Source organism: Sturnira hondurensis, unplaced genomic scaffold (assembly GCF_014824575.4).
Source record: "Sturnira hondurensis isolate 20B ecotype Veracruz unplaced genomic scaffold, ASM1482457v3 Scaffold0014615, whole genome shotgun sequence".
Classification (NCBI taxonomy): domain Eukaryota; kingdom Metazoa; phylum Chordata; class Mammalia; order Chiroptera; family Phyllostomidae; genus Sturnira; species Sturnira hondurensis.
This window is the reverse complement of record NW_028087246.1, coordinates 705,560-722,430: the sequence shown is the minus strand read 5'-3', so window position 1 is coordinate 722,430 and position 16,871 is coordinate 705,560. Positions and strand designations below refer to the sequence as shown.

At 50.6% G+C, this 16,871-nt stretch overlaps 1 protein-coding gene and 1 long non-coding RNA gene across 5 annotated transcripts in view; both read left to right on the top strand.

The window, feature by feature from the left end:
- Nucleotides 1-2,137: 2,137 nt before the first annotated feature.
- EIF4E2 (eukaryotic translation initiation factor 4E family member 2) overlaps nt 2,138-16,871 on the top strand; it is a 29,285-nt gene continuing 14,551 nt past the window's right edge. For 3 of the 4 annotated variants that reach the window (XM_037063515.1, XM_037063514.1, XM_037063513.1), the window contains exons 1-6: nt 2,143-2,250; nt 7,818-7,932; nt 10,369-10,503; nt 14,505-14,609; nt 15,777-15,929; nt 16,022-16,158. In XM_037063515.1, coding sequence (XP_036919410.1) covers nt 2,231-2,250; nt 7,818-7,932; nt 10,369-10,503; nt 14,505-14,609; nt 15,777-15,929; nt 16,022-16,158 — 665 coding nt within the window. In that variant the 5' untranslated portion in view covers nt 2,143-2,230. Of the gene's footprint in view, nt 2,251-7,817; nt 7,933-10,368; nt 10,504-14,504; nt 14,610-15,776; nt 15,930-16,021; nt 16,159-16,871 lie in introns of all 4 variants that reach the window. The other variant, XM_037063512.1, reaches the window with a different exon arrangement.
- On the top strand, nt 2,259-6,876 carry LOC118999145 (uncharacterized). The gene is made up of 3 exons (XR_005069048.1): nt 2,259-2,733; nt 6,518-6,580; nt 6,838-6,876. It is a non-coding gene; the product is annotated as an uncharacterized LOC118999145 (long non-coding RNA).

Here is a 16,871-nt window from a genome sequence, read left to right as displayed (position 1 = left end):
AGCTAACGCCTGTTAGCCATGTAGAGTCTTGTTAGCTACGTTCTTCTGCCGAGGTCACGAGCGTGCTCTCTGGGAAGCAGCCTCAGGGCCGTGGAAGCAGCCTCAGGGCCGTGGAAGCCAAACAGCCCTGAGAAAAGCTGGAGAAATAAAAAGACAGAGCTGGAGTCATGGAGTGTGGTTGGGGGTGGGCTGTGGCCAGGGCGTGCCATGTGGGTCAGCCTCCGGGTGCCAGGGGCTCTCTCCTCCTGGCACTTGCCCCACTTCAGCAAAGCTTTATAAACTCGCATAATTTTTGAAGCCCTAACGACTGTTTTGCAGGATGTCCCCAACTAGGTAAGGTCCTGTCCTTCCAGACCTGGGCCTTCCTTCTTTGGTATGAGTTCCCTGCAGGCTCCAGAAAGAGGAAAGTCAAGAGAAATATGAAGAGTAGCAACCAGTGCTCTCTGCCCTGGCCAGTGTGGCAGAGTTGGTTGGAGCATGGTCCGGTAATTAAAAGATTGTAGGTTCGATTCCTGGTCAGGATACATGCCTGGGTTGTGGTTTCAGTGCCCAGTGCAGGCTTGTGCGATCCCTGGTCCAGGCACATAAGGGAGGCAACTAATCGATGCTTCTCTCTCTCCCTTCCTCTCTCTCTCTAAAAAGTAATAAAAAAGAGTCTTCAGATGAGGATAAAAAATAATAATAAAAACTTAAAAACAAAGATGGCAGTCCACTCTAGCTGTCATCTCCCTCCTATGCCTTTGGGTACAGTAAGTACTCAGTACTCACCTGCACCAACGATCTATCCATAAGCATTTATGCCATTGATTACAAACAATTTCATGAGTCTTATTATCTTTTTCCATCCTTAAGAGCTCCTCACAACATCATGGAAAAGCAAGAGTTGCTATATGCCTATGTTTTGGATGGTCAAATTGAGGCCGAGTCAGAAAGGCTTCCCAGAACACTGGCGGCTTTCTGGTTTGGAGCCCAGAGTCCCCAACTCTGACCTAACCTCAGACACTCCAAGACCCCACAGAGAATTTGCTCTGGTCCCACAGGATGGTCAGGGAAGAATGAGGTAGGGAGGCTGGGAGGTAACAGGGAACCAGCTGGGCTTTGCCTCCTGGGGGAAGATTCTGACCAGCCTCCCTGGACCCCACTTAGGAGACAAGATGGCTAGCTGACATTTTCCTGGGGGGAAGCAAGACTCTGCTTTGAGAGTTCAGGTGGGGCCTGAGTTCTGCTGGTGACAAGAGGGAAAATTTGGGCATGTCATTTGTGCTCCTTGAGCCTCTGTTTCCTCATCTGTAACTATGGGCACAGATATCAGCTCCTATCTACCCTCATCACAGGATCAAAGTTGTGGGTGAAGGTGATTCAGAAATGTGAAGCTCCCATGTGAAGACCTGACAATGAACATTGTTGCGGGAAGGGAAAAGGATCCCAGAAATATCCCTCTCTCCCAAGTACAGGGATACTGGTTTTGGTGCTCAATCACCAGCAGCTTCGTTTCCTTTACTCCTACGTGTGTGTGTGTGTGTGTGTGTGTGCGCGCGCGCGCGCGCAAAGACTTAAATCCAGGAGGCAATTTGATGGCGGAACCAGCTCTGGTTCCTGTGTCTCTTACTAGCTCTGTCACCTGGGATGAATCTCTCAACCTTTCTGAATACGGAGGTTAGCTCTTGTAGCTCCTGGCCCAAGTAAGCAATGAGAAACAAGAGCTACCACTTAATGTGTCTAGCGCCCCAGTTGGATTATTTCCTTGGATCCACACGGCAACTCGAAGAGGCAGGTACTACAGTATAGTATCGCCTGTACCAAAGAGGAGGAAACTGCTGGGGCGGGAAGTGTTAAGAGTGAGGATCGGTCAGCCCGCTCTGGGGCTGGAGTTGGGACCTGTACCAAGCTCTGAGTCCAGAGCCCGCGCCTTCGCCGTGCGAGCCTGCCTAGGGGAGGGGGGCAGCACGCGCTGCCTCGGCCGGGGAGTGATTTCTTGGAGGCACAGAGCGGGCGCCCGGGAGGCTGGCCGGCGGACTAGAACCGATCTGACGCCAGCCTCCACTGGGGCCCGCCAGCCCAAGCGCCTCGGTGCAGCCGCCCTGGGCGGGCGTCCCGGGATATCCGCCCCCCACCAGCCCCGCGCGCCTACGTTCCGCTGAGCCCCGCGCAACCGGAAGTGGCCGGGCCCTAGGCGGAGGGACCCGGCGAAGCGGAAATCACTTCGTGAGGCGGTGGCGACGGCAAGAGGATGAACAACAAGTTCGACGCGTGAGTGGCGTGCGGCCGCCTCCAGGGGCCCCTTCCTCCGACCGTTCCCCGCGCCTGCCCTCGTCGCGGCTGGCGGCGGCGCCAACTCCGCGGCGCTGGCCTTCGTCCCTGGCTCGGGCTGCAGGCTGGACCCGGCCCAGTCGGCCGGCTGGGAGGAGGGAGCTGGGAGAGCGGGGAGCAAGTGTCCCGGGGACCTCGGGGCAGCCCGGACCAAGGGCAAGACGCAGGGGCCGGGAAAGGGGTAGTTGTGCTGCCCGGAAGGAGATTTTCGGACGCCCCGCCCCGGCAGGCGCGGGGTGCGCCGGCGGCGTGGAGGGCTTTGGGTGTTTCCGCAGCCTGGCCGCTTCTGAATTTCTGAAACCAGCTTCCCCACACGCTCATTCTGGCCTGCGCTGGTCACCTCTCCTCGCCGAGTCTGTTTTCTCATCTGCAGAGTGGGGACGGTAAAGAGCCCAGGTCGTAGAGTTGTGAAGATGCAGTGAGGTAATGCGGCCAGCGGCCGCTCTGTTGGACGGAGTTCTCCCGGTCTTCATGAGACTCCTTCCTATTTCCTTTCTCCTCCCCCTCCTTTTCCTTTCCGACACACTCCGGGAGCTGCTCGCTTCTGGCCCGGCGGGTGTACTTGTCGTGGCCCCGTTCCGGACTTCTCTAGGTACCCCGAGTCCTAATTCCAGCAACAATGTGGAGATGCAGAAAGGAAATGCGGAGTAATTTTGCTTATTTCCCCCCAACGATTGTTATCTCGAGGTAGATTATGTCTTAGCTGACTTTTAGGAGTGTTGTAAATCTGTCTGACAGCAGAAAAGTTGCCCAGGCTCTGAGACATCGTTACCCGAGCTACTTCAGGTCTCCGTTGCCCTATAGGGACTGTATAAGGGCCACACCACATACAGCATGGCTTAATGCGTAAATCGCTAGAGCGATGCATGAATGTGAAGTGGAACGATTTAGTTCAGGTTGCGACCCACTTTCTCCCAGTGCAGTGAGTGCTGGCGTGCGTGTTCCCAGGTCCTGATCCCGGTGCTCCCGCAGTCTCTGGCAAGTGCCCTGCACCGACCCTCCCCATCGCAAACCCTGCAACACCCAGCTCCAGACCCAAGTCTTCAGTGGAGCTGCCTGCCAGGCCTGCACCCCTTTCTCCACTAAACTGAACAAATCCAAATTTTATCTTAGGACACTTTATGGGTCATCTGGCCCAGTCCTACCCGAATTATTTGGAGGTCTGCAGTAAGCTAATTTAGGAATGGTAATAATGGTTTTCAAGGGCAGCTTTCTAGGTCCTTTTAATAGAGTCTTTAAAAAAAGATTTTATTTATTTTTAGAGAGAGGGGAAGGAAAGGAGAAAGAAAGGGAGAGAAACATCAATCGGTTGCCTCGCACGCTTCCCTGACCAGCGACCTGGCGTGCAACTCAGGCATGTGCCCTGACAGGGAATCAAACTCATGACCTTCTGGTTCGCAGGCTGGCTCTCAGTCTGGCTCTCAGTCCGCTAAGCAACACCAGCCAGGGCTCACATATTATTTCTAGTACTAACAATCCTGCAAAGGGACCCTTGCCTCCTTTCACGGGTAGGGAAAATGAGGTGCTCTGAGCCTAAGTAGCTTGCTCCCAACAGCAGGAAGGACCATGTGGTGGGATTCAAACCCAGGTTTGTTGTTTAGCCTTGGTTCAAGCACCTCTTGACAAAGATTAACCTGGGTCATTTATAATTGGTTCTGATTATTAACTATTCCTTATACAGAGCCAGAGTTTTTTAACGTCCATCTTCCAGCTGTGCAGGGGAAAAACCCAGCTTTTTTTCATTTGAAAATAGTCATTGAAGATAGCATTCTTGGCCCTAGTTTTTCTGTTGTTTTTATTTTTCATGCAAAAAGTCTGCATTCCCACACCATTGTGACATACTTGGCTTCTTCACCCTGCACCAGTGGTGCTTAAGGCTTTGGTTCAATTTGCCAGAACCCTAAAAGCCCTGTGCCTGGAGGCGAGTGCTGTAGCCTGATCAGGTGGGCTCAGATTAATGAAGAGCTCAAGCTTCCTTCCCTGCGTGGGCTCCACTTCCGCAGATGTAACTGAAGGATGTAGTTGCATCCTGCCCCCTTAGTCTGTCAGGTTGTCAGCTACCATTGCCGTTGATCCTGTTCCTGTGAAAACCGTCGGGTCCTTTCCCCTGTGCTGCAGTCCCAGCTGGAGAAGCTAGGTTTTCAGATCCAGATGCCAAATTGGTTTTGTCCCTCCTCCGTCTTTGTTAGCTTTCGGCTCACTCCTGCCTGTGGTCTGAGCCCCTTATTCGGCACTCCTCTCATTTGCTGGGTGTCGCATTGATTTCAGAGACCCATTCACTAAGTAGGTATTTTTTTCCTCCCACTGTCTGATGATAGATGTGGAAAGATGAACTAGACTAAGTTCTTACCACAAGGAATCTGTCTAGTCTGAAAGTATGAGGACATACCTGGGCAGGAGCAAGTAATAGGTGCAAGTAATTTGCCTTAAGTTTAGGCTGGGGGGTGGGGGGGTTGGTTAGCTCCACCCTCAAGAAATAACTGCACAAGGTGGAGGTCATTAGGGTTTCCAATTACTGTCTTAGAAGGGAGTCGGAAAGTATGGTGGAGTTGTGTTGTTTCTTTGTGACATAATTGTTTTTGTTGTCATTTTTTTCTTTTCTAGTAGTGATTAGCAGCAAAACCACTAAAAAGGATGTTCGTGCTCTGTGTGGAATAGCACAAGGAGGGATGCTGGGTGACTGCCCCTCTTCAACCAAGACTTCAGGGAAGGGAACCCAGAGAATATAGTGGGGGTGGGGGCTGAGGAGAGAGGGAAATGGCTTGTGTCCCTGGCATATGCCCTAAGGAGGAGAGAGAGCTTGGGCGTGAACAGTAGAAAAACCCATGACATGTTCTCAATCAGGAGACCAAAAAACTGGCCATGCCAGTATAGCTGGGATGAGCATAAACATTTATTTGGGGCTGTCCAGAAGAGAGGAGCTAGGTTCAGCCTAGGGAGAGACTAGGAAATATTTCCAGGAGAAAGTGGCCCTCAGTCGAAGCTCTGAAGGACACTTTAAGAAAGGAAAGAGGGCTGACCCCATAATGGGGGCCGGGGGAGGTTGGGGAGCTCTAAACAGGGTGCACACTGCAGTGAGCGGAGCGTGCAGGACCAGGCAAGAGATGGTGTTGGCACGCACAGGGAGAGGGCCTCCGTACTAGGCAAGGCCCGAGTGCTTGTCCTCCATCAGGCCCTTGGGGACAGGCACTCGTAGTGTCTGATGTTGACAGTGGGTGCTCAGTAAATGTCCTGGCACTTGGGTGCTAAACAGGCTCCTTTTGGAAAGGAAATCAAACCAACCCAAGTGTCACAAGGGGAAGGGACATAAGCACAGATTAGGCCTCCCACAAGTCCGGGGAGGTCAGACCAAGCCAATGAAATGACAGCATGACAGACACAGCCAGTCTCGTCCCTGTTCTCTCTGCTGTCTGTTCTGTCCCCTTTCCCAGCTAGCTCCCTCTGCTTTCATTCATTGTCTTTATTCCTTCGTGGTGGTTCTTGTGTGTTACCCACATGCCTGCTCCAGCTCTGGCTGTGTGTGGTTGTTCATCTTTTGGATGAGAAACTGAGAAGGAATCTGCTCATAACTTTGGACGAGGCCCTGAATGTAGGTATGGTCAGGGTAGACTGTCCTTTTGTCAGATGCCCTTCATAGTCATGTCGTGTCAGAGTGGGGGCATGAACAGCACAGTGCGAAATCACCTGTGTTTGTACCCTGCACTGGGCCTGTGGAGTGGGCAGAGCAGGGACCCTGACACAGGGCTAGCTCTTGAGTTCTGACACTAACGGAATGCTTTTCTGCACGCTAGGCAATGAGGATTCGCAGGCCAAAAAAATAAAGGAAAGTGCCCGACAGCAGGCTTCTGTTTCTGCGTAGAGTAACACCTGAATTATAATCTGAGTGTGTCTAGTACTTGCCTTGAGAATTACCTAATTCCATTTGACTAGGTAGTTATTAGGGCCAGGAAGGTGATTTCAGAGAATATCCTTGATAAGTTAATGGTCCAGCTCTAAACAGCATTCTTATCAAATCGCCTTCTGCTTCTCTTTCTGTCTGAATCTAGTGAACTTTAGGTGTGCCTGAAAGCTGTGGAGTAATTTCACTCTTCAAAAAAGGGAGCACCTGAAGGACATTTGACTGTGCTTATGAGGCGGGAAGGCATTCATTTCTTCTTTCAGTCATTTTTTTCCCATTTATCACTAATGCAGCATCTTCCTGTCCTAGGTGCTGGAGATACAAAGATTCAGAGACACTGTTCTAGGGGATCCCTCCACCTAGGAAAAACAGGTGTGGGAGGCTGTGGGGGGGAGTGGCGCCTGAGGCGGAGGGTAGTGTCTGCACAGCGCACAGACGCGGGGATGTAGGTTGCTCCGGGGGGGCAGGGTGGAGGCCGGTAGGCAGGAGTCAGGTTCCAGAGTATCTCACATTTCATTGTACTTTATCCTGCAGGGTGGGCATCAAAAGGAAAGGAACAGTTCAGAGTTTGGGGGTTTTTTAGCCTTTTTTTTTTAATCCTCACCTGAGGATATGTTTATTGATTTTAGAGAGAGGAAGGGAGAGACAGAGACACTGACATGAGAGAGAAACATCGATTGGTTGCCTCCGGTACACACCCCAACCGGGGATCGAACCCGCAACTTAGGTATGTGCCCTGATCGGGAATCCAGCCCACAACCTTCTGGTGTACAGGATGATCCTCCAACCAACCGAGCAACCTGGTCAGAGCGACAGTGGAGTTTTGAGCATGGAAGTTAAACGGTCAGTTTGCATTTAGAAGGACCATGCTCGTGGCTATGTGGAGGATGGATAGAGGGCAGAGATGATTTGTGTTGGGGACTCACTGTAATGATTAAGGTGATGGGAAGCAGGCCTGAACTGAGGCAAGTGGCAGTGGGGAAAGATAGGAGAGACGATTAAAAGATGTGGCAAGAAGGATAGGTAAGTTTTCGAACTTCATTTGAAATGCCAAAGCAGTTATTTAATTCAGAAACTCTTCTGATTATTGACTCTTTATTTTTGAACAAGAAAACAATCCCTAAACTGTTTACCTCTTTTTAAAATTTTTTTACTTGTTTATTTTTAGAGAGATGGGAAGGGAGGAAGAGAGGGAGAGAAACCTAGATCCATTGCCTCTCGCACGCCCCCAACTGGGGACCTGGCCCGCAACCCAGGCACATGCCCTGACCAGGAATCGAGCCTGTGACATTCGGTTCACAGGCTGGCGCTCAATCCACAGAACCTCACCAACCAGGGCTAAAATGTTTACCTCTTGCTTCTTTGTGCAGCCTGTTAGGAAACTGGAAGATGATGCTTGCTGGAATTCACACATTAGCCGATGGGCATTTCATTTTTGTTTAACCCTCCTAATTGACTCTCTGCATCCTCTGGCCCTTCTCTGGTTTCATGGCCATATTTTGAGTGACTTCGGGCTGGTTACATGGTAGCACGTTTGACCCAGTAGCTGTGTGAGGTAAGCGGGAGTCAGTTCAGTCATGAGATAACACTGTTTTGCCTTTCCACATAGATTGAAAGATGATGACAGTGGGGACCATGACCAGAATGAAGAAAACAGCACACAGAAAGATGGTGAGAAGGAAAAAACAGAACGAGACAAAGGTCAGAGCAGCAGCAAGAGGAAGGTGAGTTCTGTGCTGGGCAGAGATAGTTGCCTTGGGACTCCAGCTCGGCTATCTCGCGGAACCTGTTTATCTGGAAGAGTCCAGATTCACTCGACTACGCGCTGTTGTGTAAGCCGATTCTGTTCTCAGGAAAAGGTTACAGAGCCACTTGAGTGCGTTCTGGGATGTAGAGTATGGGGGGAGCTCTGTCCATAGGGCACCTCCCCACCCCCGGCCACCACTGATGAGAATAAGTCTCTCAAGACATGATCTGCTTGGGGAGGAAAGGTGGCTGATCTTGCAAAGGAGAAGGGCCAAGAGCCTTTTCCTCAGTGGGCTTTTATTAGGTTCATTTTGCACAGGAATACAGGGAAAGCTCATTAATCATTGTCGAGCAGTAAGGATCAAACAATAAATAGCACCCAAAGGACTACTAGGGCTTATTCTGAGTCAGGGTCTGTTAGCTAAAGGGCTACAAAACTTTGGGAAACAAACTCATTTCCTGCTCGGACCCTTATCAGAAAACAGAGCATTCTTAGCAAAGCACCTTTCACAGGATTTTATGCATTTTTTCTTAGGCCTGATCACCCCAGGGAACCTGCCCTTTGCAGCACAGGTCCACACCCACCTCCAGCATTGTTTCATGTTTAAGCCAGGCAGGGGAAGTAAGGCATCCAAGAGATTAGGAGACTTCTCACAGGCAGAATGAGGACTCAGGCTGTGTCAAAGCTGAGGGGCGAGGGTCCATCACCCCCTTTTGCTGTAGCCCCCCAAGTCCTTCCCTGGGGGTTCCCTGTGATTGTGCCTATCTTAGGTTGTTCCTCCTTTGAGGAATCTTACCCATCCTTGGCTAACCAATTCTGTACTGGGGGCCAGGCAGGGTGAAGTAAAAGGGGCAGAGGCGGGGCCCCTTCCAGGGAGATAAGCTTTGTCTCCTTAGTGGCTTATGGTCCCAAGGTCGCTCACTCTGCCTTAGTCACAGGGGTTACTGCTTCTGAAACCAGGCAGCATGGTTCCCTGCATCGGAGCTCCTCCCTTGGCACAGGACTTGGAGGTGCTGCCTTGCTTTCCAGCGCTTTCCTGGCCTGAGGTGGGGAGGATAGCCCTGGGGTTAACACTGCTGTTCATTTGCTTCATAAGCTCCTGCTGAGTGTTTCAGATCCTGCACATGCCTTGAAATTAGTGACTTGGAAAAGAGACGATTTGGAGAATTAGATGGGCCAACTTCTTGAAGAATCAAAGCAGCCCTAGCCTATGTGTCTTGGTTGGAGTGTCATCTGGTAACCAGGGGTGTCCACCCTTCTTGGTGTCTCTGGGCCACACATTAAGTACATTGTGACACATAATCACAAAAAAAATCCCATAATGTTTTCAATGTATTTACAGTTTTGTGTTGGGCTGCATTCATAGCCATCTTGGGTGGCCTGTGGACATCAGCTTTGATACTCCTGCGCCCCAAAAGATGGCAGGTTCATTTCTGGATTGGGTCCCATGCCTCAGTTGCAAGTTCGGTCCCTAGTTGAGGTGCATATGAGAGGCAACCATTTGATTTTTCTCTTCCTCCCTTTTCTTCTTTCTAAAAAAAAAACACAAAATCAATCAAATCAGCATGTCCTTGGATGAGGATTTTTTTTAAAATCAAAGCAATCATTACTGCTTTATTCAACAGTATTGAGCCCTGACTGGTGTGGCTCAGTGGATTGAGTGCTAGCCTGCAAACCAAACAGTTGCAGGTTCGATTCCCAGTCAAGACACATGCCTGAGCTGCAGGCCAGGTCCCCAGTGGGGGGCAAATGATAGGCAACGACATATTGATAATTCTCTCCCTCTCTTTCCCTCTCTCTAAAAATAAATAAGTAAAAGTCTTTAAAAGAACCCCAATATGGAATATCCTATAGATACAAGCATTTTAGATGCTAAGGGGACACAAAGATGAGTGAAACTGTGAATCAAGGAAATAACATTTAATAGTGGTGATAATAACAGTAGCTGATTTATTGCGTGCCTACTGTGTGCCAGTCACTGTGCTCAGCACTTCATGTCTATTCATTTCTTTGATCCTCTCAGCACCTCTACGAGATGATTATTGTTATTTGCCTCATTTTCAGATCAGTAGCCGAGGCACAAACAGGTTAAACAACTTGCCCAAGGTCACCAGCCAGTAAGTGAGAGAGTGTCGTAGAGGAGGTTGTGCTGGACCTAGGACTATGTTGAGATAAGGTACAAGCACAAATACTTACGAAGGAGAAAGTTACAGGAGCCGTCGGAGCAGAGATAAAATGTTGTAGGAACTTGGAGTCAGTTAACCGCTACGGCAGGTCACTGTGTGAGCAGAACCTTGGGCACACTGTAGGCAGTAAATTGGGGAGGTGGTACGGGGTGATGCCAAAGTATGTCTTCTCCATCCCAGAGCCTGTAGAGAATGGCCAGTTCTAACACGCCTCCTTTAATTCGCAGGCTGTTGTCCCTGGACCAGCAGAGCACCCCCTGCAGTACAACTACACGTTCTGGTACTCCAGGAGGACCCCCGGCCGGCCCACCAGCTCGCAGAGCTATGAGCAGAACATCAAACAGATCGGCACCTTTGCCTCTGTGAGTACTTAGTGAGCCCTGTGGTGCATTCGTGCCCGTACCGATGTGTTTCCTTACCCTCCCGCTAACCTCTATAGGCTTCTGGTTTCCTTATCTCAGGTCAGGTGTGGTCATTCTGGGGTTTCCCATTACACACCCATAGGTAACCAGTATGTGAATTGTGGGGTTGATCAGAAGGGGACCATACGAAAATGCAGGTTTGTTTAAGTAGATCTTTATTGAGTCCCGACTGTGTGTAGTGTTTGGGGTACATGATGTACTCACAAGGCTTGATGATTAAGTAAAGAGTAAACTTCAGAAGGTTCTTTTGTATTTTTTAAAATATGTTTTTCTAAGATTTCCTACATTTGTAGAGGGGAAGGACGGGAGAAAGAGAGGGAGAGAAACATCGATCGGTGGCCCGTGACAAGCCCCCAACCGGGGACATGGCCTGCAATGCAGTCATGTGCCCTGACTGGGAATCGAACTGGCAACCTTTCAGTTTGCAGGACAATGCCCACTTCACTGAGCCACACCAGGCAGGGTGATTCTTTTGTGTTTTATATAACCTCCTGCCAGGGTTTTGAATCTGTTAGTGATACATGTATAGAGTAGCATCTTCCTTTCTTCAGAAAGAAAGTGAAATCTCTTAAAAATCATTTCTGTGGGTCCTGTCAGTACAGGGAGCCCAGCTGTCTTATCTCCCTCACAGGCAGGTAGCTGGGTTTGTGTTCCCTGAGCTGTCTGCAGCTTACCCTGTATTTCCTGTGTGCTGCACCTTCCATCTCTGGGCAGAATCAAATGCGGAGTCTGTTATTTTCTTGAAATTATTGGGGTATCTGCCCTGTTTAAAATGCAGACCTAGAAGAGGAACCTGATAGACAGTAAGTGTTAAAATAAAATAGTGAAGGAGGAGGACACAGGAACAGCCACCCTGTGTGACTTCCTTTAAGCGTCGGGGCGGCCCTGTGAGGTCAACAATGTTACCCAGACGTTACAGGTGAGAATGTGAGACTTGGGCCAAGTGCTCCTGAGGCTCCAGTAGCTGGAATTGACTTGACTTGGGTGGAGGAGCCGGTGTGGAAAGCCAGGTTGCAGACCCTTGCAGTCTTCCAGGGCACCGGGACGCTTGGTGAGAGGTGCCCGTTCTTAAAATGGTGGCTTGCCAGACAAGCTCTGTTTGTGTGTCCATTCACTATTGGATGTAGCAGGTAGTTCATCTTATTCCTGAGAGAAGAGATATACGCCCTCTCATCACTGGTAAGTGTAGGCTCTTTTTTTTAAGCCTTTTTTTAAAGGTTTTATTTATTTATTTTTTGAGGGGGAGGGAAGGAGAGAGGGAGAGAAATACAGTGTATGGTTGCTTCTCATGTGTCCCCTGCTGGGAACTGGCCTGCAACCCAGGCATGTGCCCTGACTGGGAATTGAACCGTGATCCTATGGTTCGCAGGCCCATGGTCAATCCACTGAGCTACACTAGGCAGGGTAAATGCAGGCTCTTTTGAAAATTAAAGACAGCTTGTGCACTAGAGAGTATTTGGTTCAAGGAATGTTTGTTGAGTGAATTCAAGGCACGAGTGGGGTTCTAAAATGAACCAAGACCTTGGGCTTAGGGAAGCAGGACCTGGCCAGGAATTTCCGACATAGGAGACAGCTGTGCTGTTGGGGAGAGCTGCAGGGCCACTTCCACGCACTGTGTTTCTGAATGGCCCAGGCAGTCACGCCTGCGATGTTCAAGGGTCAGCTCCGTTCCCGGCACTTCTGAACCTGTCACAGCCATGTCGTTGCCTGTTGTGCAGGAGTGCTAGCCGTCACAGTGCAGTGGCAGCCTCGGGGCTGCAGACCGCCGGTTGAGCAAGCACATGAGGGTCAGAGAGGATGCTGAACTGGAGAGGGTGCTCTCAGCCGCGGTCCTCTTGGTGCCTTTGTGGGAACCACAGATACTTCTTGCCATTTTCTTCCTCTCTCAAGAAAGTGTAGTTTACCCACCTTGGGGAAGGAGGGTTTTTGTTTTCTTTGGCACACAAGTGGAGTTGAATAGATGTCATCATTAGTGTTGTCTTGGGTTAATTCTTCTTCCGTACTTGCTGGATGGGTGATGTTGTTCAGGTTCACTGCTGTATAATCAAGGCAGTAAGAGATGGCTCCCAATATTAAATTCCTTGCAGGGAAGTAATTACATTGTGAAACCTTTCAGTAAATCCAAAGTGGTATTTCCCATTTGTCCTTAGTCCTAGTATTTAACAGTATGTAAAGGTTCCCGAAATCATGTGACTCAGAAGGCGGTGGTTTACATGGAAAGAGCAGTGGGCTTGAGGGGGTCACGGGGCACGTTCTCTGGTGCCTGACTCCGTGCATGGGGCAGGTTCTGACACCCCGATCTCTACTCTATATGGAGGAAGGTTGTTCTGAGGTCTTTTCTACACCCCATTAATTGAGTCTGAACACTTAAAAAAATTTTTTTTCAATTAAGAGTTTCAGAAACCAAAATTGCCTGGAGAGAAGGGGAGGAAAGGCTTTCAAAGTTAGTTCATGTTTTTGAGCTGCTTGCCCCACCTCCCATGGATCAGATGTGAGGTCGTGATTGTGAGACCAAAGTCTGGCCTGAGCGCAGGGCAGGGCCGAACTGGCCGTGGAGCGGTGCTTGTTGAGGAACTGGGGTGGCTTGTGTACCTGCCCCCCACAGCCCTCCCCGTCCCTAATCGCAGCGAGCCACGGGGCCCGGGGGTGCGCTTCCTTCCTTTCCGCTCTGTCCAGGTGGAGAAAGGTGATTGCTTGTGCACGCGTGACCACTCACCATCCCAGAGCACCTTAAACAGGTGCGCGCAGCAGCTGCCAAGATGAGACGCTGCTGATGGCATGCATTCCTGACTTGTCTGTCACATGAGGCACTGCCTGGGTCCTTGTCCTGTAGAGGAGCTGAAGGGACCTCGGTTTCACACACTGGGTGGTCCCCTTCTCCTTGGTTGCCATCCAGGTCCAGAAACATGGCCTAAACCTCTGTTTCTCTCCAGACTGGTCCACATTTTTTCTTTCCTCCTCTAAAATGTGCCCCTTCCCTGGCCAGCACATAGTAGTTGCACCTGTGAATCACAGGGGAATCGGGAATCAGGCTCTCCTCTCAGCACCCCGCTGAGGAACGGGACCAGACAGAGAAGCGTGTCTGCTTTCCCCTCGGGGCCACAGAGGAGGAACAGGGAGCCCCAAGAATGTTCCAGTGTAAAAGGGGCCTCCTCGGGGCAGGCTGGTGATCTCTGGAGCGGGTGCAGGGTGAGGGCTGGCTGGAGCTGGTGAAGGATCGGTCATGGAGACATTGACTGTTTTTGCAGTCACTCACATTGTACTAACTGTGCCGGTGCCCGGTGGGTACTGGGACCACTGGGGGTCACTTTGTAAGGGGTGCAGCTCACCACTGTGCTATGCACCTGAAATTGAAACGAAACAGTACTGAATGCCTGCTGTGATTGAAGTGAGTGAAGAGGGACTTCAACTCTAAGTGTGAGAAGCTGAGTCCTGCTCGTTTCCGGACTGTCCTGGCCTCAGTAGAGGCACCGTGGCTGCTCCTGTCACCAGGCTCAGTAACTGAATGGGACTGAAGTGCATCTCATCGTCGCTGATGCTGGATTTGAGTGAACAGTCTGTGATCAAGGGGACGAAAGGGGTTTCCCTTGCATGGAACAAGGTCCCCACAGCAGGTCATGGGTGTCCTGCTGCCTCTGTGGGAGGGAGGGCGTGTCGACGGATGCTACTCTGCCCGCAGAGGCCCTGGCTGAGGCTGGCATTTCTCACCTAGAGGGGTTCTTGGGTCGACAACGTTAGGTTTTTCTTTCATCCACCTTACCATGTGTTTTTATCTAACACGCCTGGCCTCCCACACAAGCCTCCAAATGAAAATGCACTTTCAGAAGTGTAGCCTGAAACAGTGTGTCTTCTGTGTTTATTCTTCTCTTAGGTAAGGCTTGCGTTCATTCATTCAGAGGGAAAGGGTCACATCTTTTGTATCCTGGGCCTTCTCTTCACAGGTGGAGCAGTTCTGGAGGTTTTACAGCCACATGGTACGTCCCGGGGACCTGACTGGCCATAGTGACTTCCATCTCTTCAAAGAAGGAATTAAACCCATGTGGGAGGTGAGGACTGAGGGCCTCACACTGCTTTTCTGAGCAAGTTGTGTTTTGTTTGGGGTTTTTGTTTTGTTTTTTAGCCTAGCCAAGGCTTGAAGTATTTTAAAGTCTTCTCTCAAAACTGCATCGCTGATTGGCACCTCCTTAGGACTGGGACCTCTGGGGAAAGACACGGTGCCATCGCCTGTCCGGGTTTGGTGCTGGGTGGTCTGGAAGGGTGTTGCAGTGACATTCATGGGTGTTTTTTAAATTACCCTTATGCCCGTAGAACTGGCAGTGTGTGTGTTATATTCCCATGGCATATGTAATATTAAAGTGGGTGGAAAAATAAGCTTATAGGCAAGAACGGAAGACCCAGAGCTGAGCTTTGTGATCTCGTGCTTTGCTGAAATCCATCGCTAGTTGGTGCCATGGTGTTTTTCTAGAAGACAAGTGTGATCACACCCCATACCCTGCCCTGACCAAAATTTAAAATGTCACACAGCTCTCTATTGCTCACATGCTCTTGCAGCTGGTTGGCCTTGCCGGCCCCATCCCCCATCCTCTCTAAATCATCCTTTCCCTTGTCCCCCTTCCCGCACTCAGGCAGAGTCTGCGTCGGAAGCACCAGCGGCACCTGCAGGCCTTCCGCTTGCTCTGCCTCGCAGACTCCTGGGTCCCTGGAGGCCCAGCTGCTAAATGCTTCCTCCTTTTGAGTGTTTCTTTCTTCTTTCTTTTTCTTTTTAAGTATGGGTTTGTGGGTTTTTTTTTAGATTTCATTTGATACAGCAGTGCTGGTCAGACTGCACTGGCTTAGTTAATGTTCTCTTCTGTCTGTCTCAGCTAGACTGGGTCTGGGAGATGCTGGCTTCCTGTCTGTATTTGTGACATGGTGACACTGGCACACTTGTGGCACACTCACGGCAAATGAAGTGAGGAATGATCTGTGTTTGGAATCTGACATCATTTCGATTCCTAGTTGCAAAAAAGAGGGTCCTTTTTAAAGCGTTCGTTGAGCCATTGTTTGGACTGGCTTGTATCAGGACCCCCACCTTGCTTTTCTTTCTCTCCTCTCCCTACCACCATTTTTTCTGTAAAGTTGGATAACTGGAAAGTGTCAAGACCTCTGAGGGATCATGCCAAAGAAAAAAGCTGTGAAACTATTTTAATTTTTTGCATTTTGTCTTTTTATAGGATGATGCAAATAAAAACGGTGGCAAGTGGATTATTCGGCTACGGAAGGGCTTGGCATCCCGTTGCTGGGAGAATCTCATCCTGGCCATGTTGGGGGAACAGTTCATGGTTGGGGAGGAGATCTGTGGGGCTGTGGTCTCTGTCCGGTTCCAGGTAAGGCCCCCATGGGCAGGTCTGGTTTCACGTGCTGCCTCTCCTCTCCCCTGCTCCGGCTTGCTTTGATGAGGCCTCTTGTCCTCCTGTAGGAGGATATCATTTCAATATGGAACAAGACTGCCAGCGACCAGGCAACCACAGCCCGAATCCGGGACACCCTTCGGCGAGTGCTTAACCTACCTCCCAACACCATTATGGAATACAAAACGCACACCGACAGCATCAAGTACGTGTTGGGGAGGGTTGGGGGGACGTGTCCCTGAGCTTAGCGGAAGTCTGTTCTTAGTTGGGTCCAGAGGAGTACGGTCGAACAGGGGACTGCCTTATGGAGAAGGGCCAGACCAGTCTTCCCCTCTAGTGCTTCTGGCCACTAGTAGCAACTCTGCTGGTGAGACTCCTGCACGCCTCACTGCAGCAGGGAGCGCCCCCTGCAGGACCCCAGCTGCAGTGTCTGGGCTGGCTTTCCTCACACAGCGGGCTTGTCTTTCATGGGCTAGCTGCCGTCTTCAAGCGAAAGGCAAGGGCTCTTCCTTTTCCTGCCGTTTTTTAAGGTAACTTCACTGAACAAGAAAGGCCTCCCTGTCCGCTCCTGCCCCCACTTTTGCATGTCTTTTTAACCCGTTAGCTTCTGTCTGTCTCTGTGCCCTGGGGAATTACCTTCTTCTCAGGAATGTGACTCCATTTCCTGGTGTGCAGAGCTGAAGTCCCAGAGGAAGCAGAATAGTGTGTTTGTGAGGGTGGACTCTCAGGAAGCATGAGTGCCAGTGGGGAGATAAACTGGGCTTTGTGCTCTGCCAAGGGCTCCGGGCAGTGGAGCGGGCGTCCATACACAGCAGTCACCGGCCAGGGCAGTGAGTGCGTAACTGCAGCCAGGCCCTCTGAAGAAGTGGGGGGAGTGGCCATCAGACTTTCTCAAGGCTGGTGGAGAGCCGGCCGACG